Raw genomic sequence first — 21,039 nt, 5'->3', positions numbered from 1 at the left:
TGGTGTTTATAGTCATGCTGGAGGCCGTGCGTAGCGCTGACCTTAGAGGTGGGCTATGATGCGGTAGGCAGTGGCACGGTGTACCAAGTGGCACTCGGATGGTGGGCTTGGGAACACTGTGCACATCATTTGGGGCCGTGGCGGAAACCTCGGCCGGACTTCCGTGCGGGTTACCCTCAGATAGGCGATAAACCTGGACTAAGTATTAGCGTGGTTAACGGTCGTGGCTGACTCCCTCGCTAGGCTGCTGCTTGAAGGTTGCCAGGGTGCATGCCGTGCACATGGCGATAAGTGGCGAGAGCGTGTGTGAAGAAGTACACCCCTGCAGGGTTATGATCTATTCGAATAGACGCGTCCGCGGATATGGACTACTTGGAAACATATGTTGTTCATAGATAACTATAATGGCTACTCATAAAATTGTCAAGATAAGCGTGAGTATCGTGGACGACATTTCCGTAGGAAGACGGAATGATTCCACGATGGAGTATTGTTGTGGTGTTAGTGGACTCGTGTGCGAGAAATCAAAGATGTCAAAACTATTCAAAAATGCAAGTTGTCTAGCCAAGAGTCAAATGCTGGCTTTCTGCATGAAACCCCACACTCCTTGTTGATACATTGCATGAGTAGATAGTTTATCCTAAAGTCTTGCTGAGTACTTTTGTACTCACGTTTGCTTAATAATTTGTTGCAGAGGTTGTTAATGACCCTAATGGAGGGTTCTACCTAGACATCGACGACGACGAGTAGCTGGTATCCCAGCTACCATCTGGCCCTAGGATGGGTCTGTAGATAGTCAGGCCATGTGCCTTTGTCTTTCCATCTATCTGTACTAAGACAGTTTTAAATCTTCCGCTAGCTTGTAAGACTTGTGTATGTCTTGAGATGATGGGTCGTGAGACCCCTATCTGTGTAATATTATGTGTGAGGCTCTTCCGAGCCTTCTAAATAAAGTGTGTAGGTTTATGGTTATGTTGTGATGCCATCGATGTATCTATGCATATCGCTATGCCATGCGTACGTGTGTTGTACTTGATATGTATGGGGTTCGAATACCTAGTCGTATGCCTTAGTAGCACTCCTTACGGGGAAATGCCCCTTTGTGATTCCATCGAGCCATGGTAGTTCGCTACTGCTCCGGACACATTGGTTGACCGGCATGTGTCCTTCTTAGCTGCTTTGTCTGTCCCTTTGGGAAATGTCACGCGTTGTAATGGAGTCCATATAGCTTGCTACGACTCATCTACATTCGCTGATGAACGACACCTGCTTTGCTGAGTCATGTATGCATGTCCCTGTATGGAACTGCCACTTTAGTTTATGACTAGACATGTCGATCCAGGTTCTTTGACATTGGATTGCTAGCGATACAATTGCATACGCGGGTCAAAAGGCGCAAACGGTCCTGGCTAAGGTAATGCTGCAGCCGTGGGGATAACCGTGCGTGAGACCGCAAAGAGATGTGATGTGTTACAGGCTGGATTCCTATGGCTTAGGATGAGGGTCCCGACAAGATGTGTGCAGCAAGGATGATTGTGGCAAACTAAAAAGTAAAGACTCATATTATGTGGTGAATAAAAATATAGCCTCAAGTAAATTTACCGATGGATTGAAGACGAAATAGGCGATGCCTTCCAGGGCATCCCCAAGCTTAGGCTCTTTGGTATACTTGAATATGACTTGCGGTGCCTTGGGAATCCCCAAGCTTAGGCTCATGCCACTCCTTATTCCATGGTCCATCAAATCTTTACCCAAAACATGAAAACTTCACAACACAAAACTTAACAAAAAACTCATGTGATCTATAAGTACAAGAAAAAATAAATCACCACTTTAGATACTATTATTCACTCATTCTTTATTCATATTTATGTAATATTTACTGTATTCCAACTTTTCCATGGTTCATACCCCCGATACAACCAATAGATTCATCAAAATAAGAAAACAACACAAAGGAAACAAAGTCTGTCAAAAACAAAAAAGTCTGTAGAAATATGTTTACTTTGAATACTTCTGTAACTCCAAAAACTTCTGAACAAATAGGAAAATCTGGTAAAATGATAAACCAATCATGTGTAAAAAATTCATATCAAAATCACGGTGGAGTGAATTTATAAAGTTCCTGGACTGAGAGCGAAAGTTTCTATTTTTCAGCAAAATCAACTTGCAAACACCGTGGACCATCCCAAAGGTCTCACTTGGCTCAAACACTAATTAAAACAAGAAAATACTATTATTACAGATGTAATAATGTGTGAAGCACTCAAAAACAAAAGCAAAAACAAAATCAAAACAAATACAATTGGGTTGCCTCCCAACAAACGCTATTGTTTAACGCCCCTAGCTAGGCATAACAATTTCAATGATGCTCTTATAAAGGTAAAGAACTGAAACATAAACAAAGCATCATGAATCACATGGCAAGCATATTTAAGTCTAACCCACTTCCTATGCATAGGTAGTTTTTGAGCATACAAATTATGGGAACAAGAATCAATTAGCATAGGAAGGGAAACCAAGTATAACTTCAAAATTTCCAACAATATAGCTATCACATAAAGCATTATTTTCATGATCCACATGAATAAAAATATAACAATCATCCAAGGTAGTGGGATTAACATTAACTACAGTCACGACCTCTCCAAACCCACTTTTATCAAAAAACTCGTAAGATTGAACACTCTCCAAATATGTGGGATTCTTTTTACCTAAGGTTGACACTCTTCCAAACCCACTTTCGATATCAAATTCATAAAGAGTATTAAATAAATTATCAAGATCATAAGAAGCATTATCACCCCAATCATGATCATTGCAATAAGTAGTGGTCATGGCAAACCAATCAAATATAGCATACCCAAGTTTCTGGGTTTGCATATTATTAGCATAATTTACATTAATATAATTTATAACAACATCATTGCAATCATTCGTTTCATTCAAGGAAACATGGTGAATCACTTCATCACAATTATCAGATTCACGAATCTCTAGCAAAACTTCATGGAGATAATCAAGTACACTCAACTCACTAGCAATTGGTTAATCATAATTGGATCTCTTGAAAAGATTAGCAAGTGAATGAGGATCCATATCAACATATTTTTAGCAAGAAAAGATGCAAGCAAATAGAAGGCACATGGTAGCACAAGTAGACAAAAAGAGATCGAGCGAGAAAAAGGCGAATAAAACAGCAAATCTTTTTGGTATTTTCTGAAAATCGTTTTAGAAGTGGGGGAGAGCAAAACGAGAGAAAAATAATGTAAATGCAAGAGATGAGTTTGTGATGGGTACTTGGTAGGCTTGATCTTGCTATGTATCCTCCCCGACAACGGTGCCAGAAATCCTTCTTGCTACCTCTTGAGCTTGCGTTGGTTTTCCCTTGAAGAGGAAAGGGTGATGTAGTAAAGTAGATAAGTATTTCCCTCAATTTGTTGAGAACCAAGGTATCAATCCAGTAGGAGGAACAAGCAAGGCGCCAATAGTAGTACTTGCACAAACAATCAAACACTTGCACCCAATGCTATAAAGGGGTTGTCAATCCCTTCAGAGTTATTTGCAAGGATGAGATCTGATAGAGATAAATACAAAAGATTGTGGAAACAAAAGTAAATAAATTTCAGCAAAGTATTTTTGGTATTTTTGGTTTATAGATCTGAAAATATAATATGGAAAATAGACCCGGGGGCCATAGGTTTCACTAGAGGCTTCTCTCATAAAGGAAAATAATACGGTGGATGAACAAATTACTGTCGAGCAATTGATAGAGATTCGAATAATTATGAAGATGTCCAAGGAAATGATTATGCATATAAGTATCACGTCTGTGTCAAGTAGACCGAAACGATTCTGCATCTACTACTATTACTCCACACATCGATCGACTCCTGCCTGCATCTCACTACTAGGAAAAGGCTTGCTAATGGCGCACCTATTTTGGCTACTAATGGCGCACTATAGGTGCGCCACTAGCATCACGCCATTAGACTTTTTTACTAATGGCGCACCACAAGTGCGCCATTAGTATCTGCTATACTAATGGCGCACCAGGCAGTGCACCATTAGTATTGCTCACGGTGCGCCATTAGTATCTGGTATACTAATGGCGCACCAAGTAGTGCGCCATAAGTATAGATCTCGGTGTGCCATTAGTATAGATCCCGGTGCGCCATTAGTATAGATCCTGGTGCACCATTAGTATAGATCCTGGTGCGCCATTAGTATAGCTTATGGTGCGCCATTAGTATGCCTCCCAAGGCCATATTTACCCATACTAATGGCGCACTAGTGTGTTGAGTGATGCACCACTAGTGTGCTGAGTGATGCGCCACTAGTATGAATATTAGGTATTTATTTTATTTTTTCTGATATTTGCACAGGTTACAAAACATATTACTGCACAGAATATAGAGAGCACAACATATAAACAGCAGATTTATCGAATAAAATAGAAGATTAGTCTCCGAATACAATTCATCATATTAATCTCCGAATTTAAAATACCGAACAAATTAGAACATTACAAGTCTCGAGACCGCGAGTAGCGAGTTTTTCTTCATATGACTAGTCGATATCGAACATCTAAACTACGATCACATAGAAGAGAGGTGCGGTCATCACGAGAAAGACATGCAAAATTATCTAAATTACAACATCATCGACACCAAGCATGTTACTGAAGCCGTGCCTGGAGAATCACATTCGCGTCCTTTGCCTGCTACCCCTGTCCTCGTCTTCTTCCACCTGTTGCAGAAAGGTGAGGAACAAATTATGCTCCGGCTTAAATTTGTGCTAGTTCAAATTAGCGTACGACACGATGAAATCACTTTGAAAGAAAAACTGACATTGTGAAACAAATGCATATTTTGGGAGAACCTCTACAATAAAGAAATCATCCAAAGAACTTTCATAAAGAGAAAAGCATAATTACTGATCCCCCCAGGCCACTACTACTTTATGTCTTGGACATCAAATCGTACGTGACAACTGACAAGACAGTAAGATGTGTTCGATTTTATCAATGTTTATAGGCGACATGGTGTATGACCCCCCCTAGGCCACTACTGCAATCATTTTGTATTTTGTATGGAGGTCAGATTTGCAGTTGGCACTACTATGCCAAATAACCATTTTGTCCAAATAAATATTTCTACACCGCATACTTAATCAAACAAGTCAGAATGGAATTTCAAGGCCCATAATTCAGAAAATGTAAAGTTTCTTTACATTATCTAGTGAACACAGAAAAATGAGAAGTATCTTCAAAAATCAGAGCACTCTATAACATGCAAAATTAAAATCAGTAGAAACAAGGGAAATGTTTACCATCTTCATCACCAAAGCCTTCAAAATCTTCCATATCATCCATGTCACCCATCTCGATATCATCACCTTCAACATACTCTATCTCGCCTTCCTGTATTGGCAAGTGAATCCACAATATATGGGAAAGATTGTGAGCAGTGAGAACATAACAAAATTAGCTTGATTCTCAGAGTCGGTACTGTCTTACTTGTTCCTCTTCTATCTCAGGAGCCAACTCATATTTTTCCATGTCAAGGATAGTATCAAACTGTTTGAAGGGGAAATTATAAATTTCACCATAGACACCCTTCCTTAGGCGCTCCTTTAGTTCACTTTCAATACTCTGATTAATAGCAGGAAGATGTTAGAACATGGGGAGGTAACACTCGGATCGATAGCAGGAAGATGTTAGAACATGGCAATGTATATCAGGAAAAATAACCTTATCTAGTTGAGCAGCCTTTTCATCTTTCTCCAATCTTCGGAGATCGTGCTGAGTTTTCTTCCTCGGGACTGTCATTATCTTCTCTCTAACAGAGCAAAATAATGTGTTTAGCAACTCTTTATGTGTCAAAAGTTAACATTAAAATTATGTAGAACAACAACGTGAATCAGCATTTAACTTTTCTTTTGTCAAAAGAAAAAAGAATCAGCATGTAACTCAACCTGGTTACATGTTAATGGCACAAATGTTAGACCATCAAGTCTCAGGTCATCACTAGTCAATCGCATGTTCTGACTTTGTAGGTAACCATTATTCACAATGGTGGCCCATAAGACTGTACCGAGTAAAATAATCACATGCAAAAACACTGGACAATTAAGAAACTTAGACCCTTGTATGGAACTTTGGATAAATGCATGTCGGACGACTCTGCTGCTTCTGATCGGTGCTCATAGCGATCGCCCTCATAGTGCAACGAGGAAGTAAAAGAATTCACGCAATAGACTGCACAGAACACACATGTAAGATTAGCACAAAACACACATATGTGTACGCGGTTATAAGAAGTAAGGGCAACAATTACTGTGCTCCAACTAGGCAAATTGCAATTTATAACCAGTGTTAATTTGTAAGGCAATGATGGTACAGAAGTAACATATCTATATTGAAGATTACAAAAGAAGAAACATACCGCAAATTTAAGTGTTTTACCATTAAGCCTAACAAGTCCTGAAAAAAGTCTAACAGCATATTGAGCAATTGCCTCTGTCTCATATTCAGCAAAAGCAAAACCTTTGGGACGCCCAGTTTCCTTGTCACATGGTATGTATAGGTCTACTACTTGGCCGACCTGAATAAGAATCTCATACAAGACTCTCCCAGGGATCTTCTCATCCCAGTTGCCTGTTGAGAAAAACAAGTCATAAAATTAATACAACACAAAACATACGCAGACAGTGATGTCTCAGAACAGCAATGGAGTATAACAACCTACGAAAGTGACCGAGAAAACTAGTGATAGAAGAGCGCTACCCAAACAGACCCAGCTATGCGATTATTCCACGTAATGGAAGAGTCAATTTGTCTCCATGTCAAGTAATTCCCGAAATAGATGTGGAACATTTGAAATGTTCTTTGTCCAACACACAACCATCAATGATGATTATATTGTACTGCTTGCAGTTACAGGCAAGGTGGTCAAAGCACAATGTAGCAATATGAAACAAATCTTTGAAGTTGTTTACTTTTTTTTATCAACCAGCATAACTAGCAACTCAGCCTACAAATGGCAGGCTGCCAGCCTTAGCAGTATCATGGCTCTACCTCTATCGTTAAGCAGTCTATATCGACTTACAAAACTGAAACATCGGGAATCATTTGGCCGGCAAATAAGAACTATTTATCCATCGCATGCTGACATACCACCCAGATAAGATAGAACATGAATCAATTAATACATCCTCCGTAAATCATATATGATGTACAGTAGCATTCAAAGAAATATATCCACGTGACCACATCTACTGCTAATAGGTCACAGCCAGAATTCAGGGGCAAATAACGGTCACGAACTATTATGTTGTGCTTACCTCACTTTGCGTTGAAGTCTGCTCATTCTTATCCGATACTGAGTCATTTTTAAGAGACCCGGGAAACCCAAGGCAAACTCAAATACAAGCATAGACAAACAGAGGGAAGTGATGGAAGTAAGGCCGATAAACATGCACGCATTACTGCAATTTGCGGCCAACAAATATTGGAAGCTCCACAACCCAAACATCCAGGTGCAAATAGAATGACAGTACCAGCTGCCTTGTCCAAACTCCAAAGCAGTCTTGCAGTACATGGGTCGCCGGATCTGTACCTTATCATGTTTGTAATGCTATTAATTACTAGAAGCATATGGCACTGGATTTGTCATTGTTGTGCTTTTATCCCCTTTCCCTCATAAACTGTAGCCATTTATTTCTCTGTCAGAATCACAAGATGGCCATGTAATCTCTTTCTAATACAGTGATGTGCAGATGGCCACAGGTAATACAAACGCATCATTTCTGTTCTGAAATCAAAAGGGAGAGCAAGGGGATTACTCACCATCGTAGATAGGTAGCTTCCGCCCATCCGGGGAGACGAGAGGTACGGAGGTAAGACGAGGAGCTCGCCCGTCCGGCGGAGAATTCGAGCCGCGCGAGAGGGACGGTCTCCAGCGGATATTGCACGGCTTGATTGTGTCGCCGGAGTAAGAACTCGTCGGCGACCGGCCACCCCTGAAGGCGAGGGAGGTGCCTGCGAGGGCGGCGGGGCGAGGGCTAGGCCCGACGACGCCTGGTCACCAGCGCGGCGGGACGCGGCGCAGTGGCGGGTGGGGTGGGGAGGTGGCGTTGGGGCCGTGGGCGCCGAGGCCGCCCAGATCCGGAGATCCGTCGATGGGTGGGGGGGCGAGGCCGCGCGGCGGGGATGCGGCCAGCCGACGGCACGGGGGAGCGGGTGGGGGGTGGAGAGAGAGTGGGCAACTACCTCGAGATCCTAGTTGGATTTGGGAGAGGAGAGGCGAGGGCAGAGGCACAGAGCAGCGCGGGTTAGCAATGGCGCACCCCGAGCGGTGCGCCATTAGAATTTTTTTGATAGCAATGGCGCATCCCCATTCAGTGCGCCATTAGTAATTTTTTTTATATAGCAATGGCGCATTCGAGAGAGGTGCGCCATTAGTAATCTTTTTTTTGGATAGCAATGGCGCACCCTAGAGAGGTGCGCCATTAGTAATATATTTTTTTGGATAGCAATGACGCTCGGGGGGGAGGGAGGGGGTGGGTGGTGCGCTCGACCGATTACTGGGCATCTACACATTTAGAGAATAGTTTAGCATTGCACATCCTACTAGAATGAAAATATCACCTGCTTTGTGTTCCACGTGAAAAGTGATTCCAAATTTGCAGATAGACTCAAGCTCAAGGTCACCTGTCACATTTGTTTTCAGAAATTTGTCAGTGGTGCTACAATAGAAGTACTCCCTCCCTTCGTTTTGAAACAGGGCGGCGTAAAAGTACAAACCTTGTCGTTCCCATTGATCTGTTTGTGGAATCGATTTATCTTCGTTACCTACGGGAGCACAAGAGAATCAATAATCAGGCTTTACTACATGTATAAAACAGGAACAAGCGGGGGGGTTGAAGGCGTGCATTCCACAACAACGAGAAAATCATGTCTGATAAAGCAACAGACTTTCCGGTGACCGCAAGGAACAAGCCATGGAATCTGAACCCAACTTTCATACAGCTCGTAAGAGCCTAAACACTTGTACTCGTATAGAATACTAGGTAAACGAATATCCTGGTACAATGAACCTGTCCTGCCAAGATGCATCCGGGCAGATCGGCGAATTCACGGACAGAGAACCGGCCAGATCCCCAAAAGCTCACCCCCACCGGCGACGTCGAGCCCCGAACCCTACTATTGGGCTCCTCACAGGATCGCGATATTCCGGCGTTACTACTGGCGACACCACCTCCGCGAATCGCGTGACAGATTCAGGCGAGCGCTCGCGGTTCAGAGGGCTCAACTTCAGAAGACCGCTCTAGAGAGAGGCCAGGAGAGGGGAGGGGCGGACGGCATACGTACGTGGGCTTGGGCCTCAACGGAGGGGACGTGGAAGGCATCGAGCGCGGAGGCGGCAGCACAGGAAGCGACGAGGAGGAGCGGCGTCTCCGTGGACGAGGGCGAGGGCAGAGGATAGGCGAGGGTGGGGGAGGGGGTGGGCGGCGTCTCCGTGGACGAGGGCGAGGGCACACGAGAGGTGAGGGCATAGGGGTTAGGAATGGCGCACCCCGAGGGGTGCGCCATTAGAATGTTTTTTATAGCAGTGGCGCATCCTCATGGAGTGCGTCATTAGTAAAAAAAATTATATAGCAATGGCGCATCCCAGAGAGGTGCGCCATTAGTAATCTTTTTTTTGGATAGCAATGGCGCACCCTAGAGAGGTGTGCCATTAGTAATTTTTTTTGGATAGCAATGGCGCTCGGGTGGGAGGGAGGGGGTGGGTGGTGCGCTCGACCGATTCCATTCGGGGGAACCGAGCGAGGAGACATGGGAGGGTGCGGGGGCGGCCGCGGCGGTGAAGCGGGGGAGGGTGCGGGGGGTCGTCAGCGGCGGTGGAGCGGGGGAGGTTGCGGGGGGTCGGCGGCGGCGGTGGAGCGGGGAAGGGTGCGGGGGGTCGGCGGCCGCGGTGAAGCTGGGGAGGGTGCGGGGGGTCGTCGGTGGTGGTGGAGCGGGGGAGGGTGCGAGGGGTCGTCGGTGGCGGTGGAGCTGGCCAGGGAGGGTGCGGGGGTCGTCGGCGGCGGTGGAGCGGGGGAGGGTGCGGGGGGTCGGCGGCGGTGGTGGAGCGGGGGAGGGTGCGGGGGGTCGTCGGCGGCGGTGGAGCGGGGGAGGGTGTGGTGGGTGCTCGGCGGCGGTGGAGCGGGGGAGGGTGCGGGGGGACACTATTGGGACACTATGATGCAAATGAGGTGAGGAGGAGGAGGCACCCGAGACAAGCTTGGAGGAGGAGGTGGAGAGAATGAAAGTGGGGAAAGTGAGTGTGGTAGGTGGCTGTCCAAAATATCTAGCTGGTCCCAGGTTACTAATGGCGCACCACCTACATATGCGCCATTAGTAACCCTAGTTACTAATGGCGCACCTCCTCTGGTGCGCCATTAGTAGTTCTGCAAAAAAAAAGTAGTGGCGCACCACCAACAGATGCGCCATTAGTAACAGTGGTTACTAATGGCGCACTAGCTGTGGTGCGCCATTAGTAGTTTGCAAAAAAAACCAAAAAAAATTATAGTAGTGGCGCACTACTAACAGATGCGCCATTAGTAACCCTGGTTACTAATGGCGCACCAGCTGCTGGTGCGCCATTAGTAGTTTTGCAAAAAAAATAGTAGTGGCGCACCGAGTGTGTGGTGCGCCATTAGTGTCCATCACACTAATGGCACACCTCACATGGTGCGCCACTACTATATAGTAGTGGCGCACTGCTTGTGTCGTGCGCCATTAGTATCTATATCATCTATAGCCCTTTTCCTAGTAGTGTCTAGAGTATTAAGTTCATGAAGAATAGATTAACGCATTAAGTAATATGACATGATGTAGAGGGATAAACTCAAGCAATATCATGAAAACCCCATATTTTTGTCCTTGATGGCAACAATACAATACATGCCTCGCTACCCCTACTATGTCACTGTGTGAGGACACCGCAAGATTGAACCCAAAACTAAGCACTTCTCCCATTGCAAGAATTACCAATCTAGTTGGCCAAACCAAACCAATAACTCGAAGATACTTGCAAAGATATGAAATCATGCATATAAGAATTCAGAAGAGACTCAAATAATATCCATGGATAATTTGAACATAAACTCAAAATTCATCGGATCTCGACAAACACACCGCAAAAGAGTATTACATCGGATATATCTCCATGAAGATCATGAAAAAGATGGTATTGAAAATCAAAGAGAGAGAAGAAGACATCTAGCTACAAGCTATGGACCCATAGGTCTGTGGCGAACTACTCACACATCATCGGAGGGGCAATGGAGTTGATGTAGATGCCCTTCGTGACCCCCTCTCCGGCAGATTACCATAAAAGGTTCACAGATTGTATTTCAAAAGAACAAAGGCTCCCGGCGACGTAAAAGTATTTTTGTAGCTCTTTTTTGTGATACGGGAATATTTGGGAATTTATAGGCCAAAGAATAGGGTTAGGAGACCTGCAGGGGACCCACAAGCCAGGGGGGCCGACAACCCCCCTAGGGCACACCCTGCAGTCTTGTGGCCTCCCGATAGATGCCCTGTCCCCTACTCCAAGTGTGTTGTGTTTCTTCTGGTCGAAGAAAAATCAATTGGGAGATTTTATTCCGTTTGGACTTTGTTTAATATTCCTTATCTACAATACTCAAAAAACGTGGAAAAACTGAAAGTGGCACTAGGCTCTAGATTAATAGGTTAGTCCCAAAAATAATATAAAACAACATATAAATGCATCTAAAACATCCAAAAAGATAATATAATAGCATGGAACAATAAAAAACAATAGATAAATTGGAGACGTATCAGCGCCTAGCCACTACAGGTTGTGTTTGTTCTTTTGATGTTTGTGTGTAGATCCGATCGATGGTGTACTACATAGTACGCAAGGTTGCGTTTTCAGCCGAAAGTTAAGTTTGTCCTTCTGGTTAGATCATGACTCTCGCACCAGCAGGTCGAGGGTTCAAATCCCCGTGGCTGCATGTTTTTGTTTTACGCATTTTCCTCTCGAGGATGACATCCTTCCTCTATTTCAGCTACCGTCAAGCCACTGTTGTTTCACACAGCAGTAGCCAGCCCAGCTGTTAGTGCTTTGGTTAGAATGGTGGAGGTCCAGGGATCAAATCCCTATGGCCTTTATTTTATTTTCATCGTGTGTATTTATTTTTCTTTTGCATGCATGTTGCATCCATGTCAGTTGATCTTGTGTAGTTTGTAGCTAGTTAACCGTAGCTCCGTTGGAGATGAGCTATATAGGAAAACCAACTAGAATGACATGTAGTTTCATGTGCTCCACTTTAATTTGCCGTTTAACAAACTTAAAATGTGTTTAGAACAAATCTGGCAGGTTTTGAAAGCAACACATGGGGTCAGTTCGTAGATGCTATATGTTGTTTCCGACCTCATTTAAAATGCCTAGATAGGTAGTTTAATTACGCCCCACCTCCTCCCATGTTTAAACAATATTTTAAAATTTACGTGTACCTAAACAAGAGTGAAATAAATATTTAAATGTGGAGTTTTGTCAATATGCAACTCGTTGCATATTGAGCTTCACTTAATGTGTAGTGTCTGATTGTTGTGAATTGCCATGCCATACCTTGCATATTTGAAATGGACATGCATCATATTAGGTTATGCATCATAACGTGCATGTGTTGTGGTGAATATCGTGTGTTTATTCTTGTTTCCAGTTTTCTTCTTCTCAATAGAGTTCCACAAGAGTGTCGGAATGTGAGGATCCGTTCGACTATGTCAGTTTGTCTGCTTCACGGATTTGTTCTTCTTCCAAGCGGGATCTCAGGCAAGATGACCAGTTCCCTAGATACCATTACTATCAATGCCATGCTAGTTGTCTTGTTTCTTTCGTTATATCTCGTTTCCTACCACCTATTAAATGTTAGCCTCTCGACATTGCCATGAAACCTTCAACCATTTACCACCTAGCAAACCACTAATTGGCTATGTTACCGCTTGCTTAACCATGTGTTCTCGTTGCTAGTAGCACGTGTCGTTGCTTCCATGTGATAACTTGGGTTCCTTGTTATATCACCATATAATTGCTAATTAATTTAATGGACCTATATACTTGGTAAAATGTGGAAGGCTCGGCTTTCTAGCCTGGTGTTTTGTTCCATCTTTGCCACCCTAGTTTCGGCTACGGGTGTTACATTCCATAATTGAGCGCTCGTAACACGATCGGTGTTGTTATGGGGACACCATTGATAATTCGTTTTAGATTAAGACTGGTCTGGCAAGGCCCAACATTGGTACTACATTTTCTTAATAACCTAATAAAATTGCATAGGGACTTTCCAGACCTCGTGGATAATTAATCAACGCCCCCCCCCCCCCCCGGGGGCCAGTGCTCCGCATGAGTGTTGGTCCAACCCAGAGTAGCTTATTAACGCACCCCCCCCCCGGGGGGGGGGGGGCAACCCGGTGTTTCGGCATGGTAACCATCGCTCATCCATCGTGTCGTGATAACGATATACGCGACTCCTATCGGGTTCGTCGACACGTCGGGCGGCCTTGCTGGACTTGTTTTACCTTTGATGAAATATCTTATGCATCAGGATTCCGGTGATGCCTCTGATACGTCCATTTTGCACAACTCCAAATGAGCTAAAAATTTATGAGGAATTTGTATGGAATATTAGAGCAATATTAGAGCAAATAAGTACTAGAGGGCGCCCACCAGGTGGGCACAACCCACCTGGGCGAGCCAAGGAGCCTAGGCGCGCTACGGTGGGTTGTGCTCACCCACGCCACCTGCGGTGCCCCTCTTATGGTATATAAGTCATTTTGAACTAGAAAAAAGGAGGAGAGGACTTTCGGGACGAAGCGCCGCTCTCTCGAGGAGGAACTTGGGCAGGAGCACTTTTGCCCTCCGGCGGAGCGATTGCGCCGAGGGAACTTCCCTCCCGGAGGGGGAAATCATCGTCATCATTATCACCAACAACTCTCCATTCTTGGGGAGGGTTATGTTCATCAACACCTTCAACGACACCAACTCCTCTCAAACCCTAGTTCATCTCTTGTGTTCAATCTTTATATCGAAACTATAGATTGGTGCTTGTGGGTGACTAGTAGTGTTGATTACATCTTGTAGTTGATTACTATATGGTTTATTTGGTGGAAGATTATATGTTCAGATCCATTATAATATTTAATACCCCTCTGATCTTGAGCATGATTATCATTTGTGAGTAGTTACTTTTGTTCTTGAGGTCACGGGAGAAATCATGTTGCAAGTAATCATGTGAACTTGATATGTGTTCGATATTTTGATGATATGTATGTTATGATTCCCTTAGTGGTGTCATGTGAACGTTGACTACATGACACTTCACCATATTTGTGCCTAAGGGAATGCATTGTGGAGTATTTATTAGATGATGGGTTGCGAGAGTGAAAGAAGCTTAAACCCTAGTTTATGCGCTATTCCGTAAGGGGCCGATTGGATCCAAGAGTTTAATGCTATGGTTAGAATTTATTCTTAATACTTTTCTCGTAGTTGCGGATGCTTGCGAGAGGGTTAACCGATCATAAGTAGGACGTTTGTTCAAGTAAGAACAATACCTAATAACCGGGCCACACACATACCAAATTATCAAAGTAGTGAACATGAATTAAGCCAACATGATGAAAGTAACTAGATGAAATTCCCGTGTACCCTCAAGAACACCTTGCTTATCATAAGTGACCGTTTTGGCATGTCCTTTGCGTCAAAAGGATTGGGTTACCTTGCTTCACTTTTGTTACTACTTTTGTTACTTGCTCGTTACAAATTATCTTGCTATCAATCTACTCCGCTACTTACAATTTTAGCACTTGCAGACATTACCTTGCTGAAAACCAGTTGTCATTTCCTTCAGATCCCCGTTGGGTTTGACACTCTTACTTATCGAAAAGGCTACAATTGACCCCATATACTTGTGGGTCATGAAGGATATTTTCTGGCAGCGTTCCCGGGGAGTGAAGCGCTCTTGGTAAGTGGAAATTGGTAAGGAAATATTATTACTACGTGCTGATATTTATTGTCACTTGCTACTATGGAAAACAATCCTTTGAGGGGTTTGTTCGGGGTATCTTCAGCTCGACTAGAACCACAATTATTTGCACCTCAACCTAGTGCACCTACTGAAAATATTGAATATGAAATTCCTTCGGGTATGGTAGAACAACTGCTAGCTAATCCTTATGCAGGAGATGGAACCGAACATCCTGATATGCACATGATATATGTGGATGAAATTTGTGGATTGTTTAAGCTTGCAGGTTTACCCGGAGATGAATCTAAGAAGAAGGTTTTCACTTTCTCTTTGAAGGGAAAAGAATTGACATGGTATAGGCATTGCGATGATATTGGATCTTGGAACTGGAATCGGTTGAAATTGGAATTCCATCAAAACATTTATCATATGCACCTTGTTCATCGTGATCGGAGTTATATATATAATTTTTGGCCTTGTGAAGGAGAAAGTGTCGCTCTAGCTTGGGGGAGGCTTTAGTCAATGTTATATTCAAGCCCCAATCATGAGCTCTCAAGAGAAATTATTATTTAGAATTTTTATACTCGACTTTCTCGTAATGATCAATCCATGCTTGATACTTCTTGTATTGGTTCTTTTATGAAGAAGACTATTGAATTCCGGTGGGATCTTTTGGAAAGAATTAAATGCAACTCTGAAGATTGGGAACTCGATGAAGGTAAAGATTCAGGTATTGAACCTAAGTTTGATTGTGTTAAATCTTTTATGAATACCGATGCTTTTCAAAAGTTTAGCACTAAATATGGACTTGACTGTGAGATAGTAGCTTCCTTTTATGAATCTTTTTCTACTCATGTTGATCTCCCTAAGGAGAAGTGGTTTAAATATCACCCACCTATTAAAGAACAAATTAGAGAACCAGTAAAATCTAAAGAAGAAACTATCATTTACAATGTTGATCCAGTTGTTCCCACTCCTTATATTGAAAAACTACCTTTCCTTGTTAGGATGAAGGAACATACTAAAGCTTCAAATGTGGTTAACAAAAGTTATGTTAGAACACCTAAACCAGCTGAACAAATAAGAGTTGAACCTATGTTGCTATGACTAAAGATATCTTGGTCGATAATATCGACGGGCATGTTATTTACTCTTGTGATGAAGCTTCTAGAATTGCCAAACCGGATAAAAAAGATAAACTTAGACCAGTTGTTGGCATGCTTGTTGTCTCAGTTAAGATAGCAGATCACTGTTATCATGGGTTATGTGACCTAGGTGCTAGTGTGAGTGCTATTCCTTTTCCTTATATGAATAAATTAAGAATGAAATAGCACCTGCTGAAATAGAAGATATAGATGTTACTATTAAACTTGCCAATAGAGATACTATATCACCAATTGGGATTCTCAGAGATGTTGAAGTCTTGTGTGGGAAGATAAAATACCCTACTAGTTTTCTTGTTCTTGACTCCCCACAAGATGACTTTTGTCCCATTATCTTTGGTAGACCTTTCTTGAACACCGTCAATGCAAAAATATATTGTAAGAAACAAACTGTTGCTATCAGCTTTGGTGATGAATCTCATGAATTTAGCTTTTTCATGTTTAGTAGACAACCGCATAAGAAAGATTTGCCTAGTAAGGATGAAATTATTGGTCTTGCTTCTATTGTTGTACCTCCTACTGAACCTTTAGAACAATATTTTCTAGGCCATGAAAATGATTTGCATATGTGTAAAAGAAATGAAATAGATAGAATCTTTTCCGAACAACAACCTCTGCTTAAACACAATTTGCCTATTGAAACTCTAGGAGGTCCCCCTCCACCAAAAGGTGATCCTATGTTTGAATTAAACTAATTGCCAGACACTTTGAAATATGCTTATCTTGATGATAAGAAGATATATCATGTTATTATCAGTGCTAACATTTCAGAACATGAAGAAGAAAGATTACTGAAAGTTCTAAGGAAGCACCGAGCTGCTATTGGATATACTCTTGATGATCTTAAGGGCATTAGTCCCACTCTATGTTAGCACAAGATTAATATGGAACCTGATGCTAAACCCGTTGTTGATCACTAACGTCGGTTAAATTAGAAGATGAAGGAGGTGGTAAGAATGGAAATATTGAAACTTTTGGAAGCAGGTATAATCTATCCTATAGCTGATAGTAGATGGGTAAGTCATGTTCATTGTGTCCCTAAGAAGGGAGATATTATTGTTGTTCCTAATGATAAGAATGAACTTATTCCACAAAGAATTGTCACCGGCTATAGAATGGTAATCTATTTTAGAAAATTAAACAAAGCAACTAGAAAAGATCATTGCCCTCTACCTTTTATTGATCAAATGTTAGAAAGACTATCTAAGCACACACATTTTTGCTTTCCTCATGGATATTCATGTTTTTCACAAATACCTGTTTCACAACCTGATCAAGAAAATACCACTTTTACTTGTCCTTTTGTAACTTATGCTTATAGATGTATGCCTTTTGGTTTATGTAATGCAGCTGCTACCTTTCAAAGATGTATGACTGCTATATTCTCTGATTTGTGTGAAAAGATTGTTGAAGTTTTCATGGATGACTTTTTGTTTATGGGAAGTCTTTTGATGATTGTTTAAGCAATCTTGATCGAGTTTTGCAGGGATGTGAACAAACAAATCTTGTCTTGAATTGGGAGAAGTGCAACTTTATGGTTAACGAAGGTATTGTTTTGGGCCATAAAATTTCTGAAAGAGGCATGGAGGTGGACAAATCCAAGGTTGATGCAATTGAGAAAATGCCATGTCCTAAAGATATCAAAGATATTCGTAGTTTTCTTTGTCATGCTGGTTCCTATAGGAGGTTCATCAAAGAATTTTCTAAAACTTCTAGGCCTCTTACAAATCTTTTGCAAAAGTATATTCCTTTTGTGTTTGATGATGATTGTTTGGAAGCCTTCGAAACACTAAAGAAAGCCTTAATTACTACACCTGCTGTTCAACCACCTGATTGGAACTTGCCTTTTGAGATTATGTGTGATGCTAGTCATTATGTTATTGGTGTTGTTCTAGGACAAAGAGTTGATAAGAAATTAAATGTTATCCATTATGCTAGTAAAACACTGGACAATGCTCAACGAAATTATGCTACTACTCAAAAAGAATTCTTAGTAGTAGTGTTTGCTTGTGATAATTTCAGATCTTACATTTTTATTCTAAAGTTATTGTTCACACCGATCATGCTGCTATTAAATATCTTATGGAAAAGAAAGATGCTAAACCTAGACTCATTAGGTGGGTTCTTCTTTTACAATAATTTGATTTGCATATCACTGATAGGAAAGGAGCAGAGAACCCCGTAGCTGATAACTTGTCTAGGCTTGAAAATATTCTTGATGACCCACAACCTATTAATGATAGATTTCCTGATGAACAATTAGTTGCAATAAATGTTTCTAATAGTACACCTTGGTATGATGATTATCCTAATTATATTGTTGCTAAATACATACCACCTAGCTTCACATACCAACAAAAGAAAAAAATTCTTCTATGATTTACGACATTACTCTTGGGATGACCCACATCTTTATAAAGAAGGAGGAGATGGTATTATTAGACGTTGTGTACCTGAGCATGAACAGGAACAGATCCTATGGAAATGTCACTCCGAAACTTATGGAGGGCATCACGCGAGAGACATAACCTCTCATAAGGTATTGCAATCTAGTTTTTATTGGCCTACTCTCTTCAAGGATGCGCATAAGTTTGTCTCATCTTGTGATGAATGTCAAAGAATAGGTAATATCGGTAAGAGTCAAGAAATGCTTATGAATTATTCCCTTGTTGTTGAAACATTTGATGTTTGTGGATTTGATTTCATGGGACCTTTTCCTCCTCTAATGGGTATACACATATTTTGGTTGTTGTTGATTATGTTACTAAGTGGGTAGAAACTATTCCAACTAGTAGTGTTGATCACAACACCTCTATTAAAATGCTTAAGGAAGTTATTTTCCCAAGGTTTGGAGTCCCTAGATATTTAACGATTGATGGTGGTTCACACTTTATTCATGGTACTTTCCGTAAAATGCTTGTTAAGTATGATGTTAACCATGGAATTGCATCACCTTATCATCCTCCGTCTAGTGGTCAAGTTGAACTTAGCAATAGGGAAATAAAACTAATCTTACAAAAGACTGTCAATAGGTCCCGGAAGAATTGGTCTAAGAAATTAAATGATGCACTTTGGGCTTATAGAACAGCATATAAACATCCTATGGGTATGTCTCCTTATAAAATGGTTTATGGAAAAGCTTGTCATTTGCCTCTTTAGTTAGAACATAAAGCATATTAGGCAATCAAAGAACTCAACTATGATTTCAATCTTGCTGGTGAAAAGAGGTTATTTGATATTAGCTCATTAGATGAATGGAGAACCCAAGATTATGAAAATGCAAAGTTATTTAAAGAGAAAGTTAAAAGATGCATGACAAAAGAATCCAAAAGCGTGAGTTCACAGTTGGAGAATATGTTCTTTTGTACAACTCTTGTTTCATATTGTTTGCAGGAAAACTCCTCTCCAAATGGGAAGGACCTTACATTATCAAGGAGGTCTATTGATCCGGAGCTATCCAAATAAATAATGTCGAAGGAACTAACCCAAAGGTTGTCAGTGGGAAGCAATAAAACATTATATCTGAGGTACGCCCATTAATGTTGAAATCAATATTATCCAAACTACGACACCAGTAGAACACATAAAATAAACCTTCTAGAACACTCCAGAATCATGAAAAAAGCTAGGTACGTGTTATGGTAAGTAAACGGACTCCGAAAAATCTGCAAAAATATTTTTTGTCAATTTCGGAATATTTAAAAAATTAGGAAAATAAGAAACTTCCAAGAAAGTGACCCTGGTGGGCCAACCGCGCCCCGGTGGGTTGTGCCCACCTTGGGTACTTTCCGGACTCCACTTTTCTTCCATTTTGCTTGTTCACTAAGATAAAAAATCTTTATATACCCCCCGAACCTGTTGACCTCCATCACAGAGAAATGTCCTGTTTTCTTTTCTTGTTGTTTTGTGTCAGATCCAATCCACCATGGCTGCTTCAAGCTCCTCCAAGGACAAGTTCTTCGATAACATCATCAACCCATATCTGTGTGAAGTGATGCAGCACCCTCAAGCTATCCAGATGCGCGATGGGGTGCTGCACATCCGCGATGTGCAAGGACCCAAGAGGACTGGATCTGTGGAGGCCAGGCTTGAAGCTATGGAGCTGGAAGTATTCCGGTGCAAGGGGATGGTGGAACGTGGGCTCAATGCCAATCACCTCATGATCGCGGACTACATCCAAGATCTCAAGGTGGATGGCAAGTCCATGAAGGACATCGTCTTCTCCCTCAACGAGCAAATCAAGTTCCTCCATAGCCAGATCCACGACCTTTGAAGCCAAGTCTTTGAATATGAGGCAAGGTTTAAAGGTATGAGTTTGGGTGCGAGTTGCAGGATCCGAGAGACTCAATCTTCCTCTTATGATGGTGAGCCTCTGCCATGGAAACCGTAGACAAGATTGCTTCTACTTCATCACCACCACCTCCTTCTTCATCACCAAAAGAAAAATGAATATCGGGAATTGGCACTCCCCTTGGCTTTCGCCAAGCTTGGGGGAGGTCCCCTGGTATCGTATCATATCTGCTATATTTTGCCTTTACTTTTCGCCAAGCTTGGAGAAGCCTATGATAAAAGTTTTATGTTAAAGTTTCTTGATGTTATAATAAGTTACATGATGCTGCTATGTCCGTATTTTTGTTTTTATCAACACCTCTCTCTCTAAGCATGTGGACATGTTTCTCGATTTCGGTTTTTGCTTGAGGACAAGCGAGGTCTAAGCTTGGGGCAGTTGATACGTCCATTTTGCATCATGTTTTCCTACTGTTATTTCTGTTGTTTTATTGAATAATAATGCTTTTTGGAGTAATTCTAATGCCTTTTCTCTCATCATATGCAAGGTATA

General features: G+C 42.0%; 1 protein-coding gene across 1 annotated transcript; it reads right to left on the bottom strand.

The window, feature by feature from the left end:
• Positions 1-4,547: 4,547 nt before the first annotated feature.
• Positions 4,548-6,041, bottom strand: LOC123408700 (protein MAK16 homolog B-like). Its single transcript, XM_045101755.1, has 4 exons — positions 5,753-6,041; positions 5,519-5,653; positions 5,332-5,422; positions 4,548-4,749 (listed from the first exon to the last, which is right to left on the bottom strand). Exons 1-4 carry the CDS (start codon positions 5,828-5,830, stop codon positions 4,724-4,726), a joined length of 330 nt encoding a protein of 109 aa, XP_044957690.1. The 5' UTR covers positions 5,831-6,041; the 3' UTR covers positions 4,548-4,723.
• Positions 6,042-21,039: the final 14,998 nt, after the last annotated feature.

The sequence above is a fragment of the Hordeum vulgare genome, chromosome 7H (genome assembly GCF_904849725.1).
Source record: "Hordeum vulgare subsp. vulgare chromosome 7H, MorexV3_pseudomolecules_assembly, whole genome shotgun sequence".
NCBI lineage: Eukaryota > Viridiplantae > Streptophyta > Magnoliopsida > Poales > Poaceae > Hordeum > Hordeum vulgare.
This window is presented reverse-complemented; position numbering and strand designations above follow the sequence as displayed.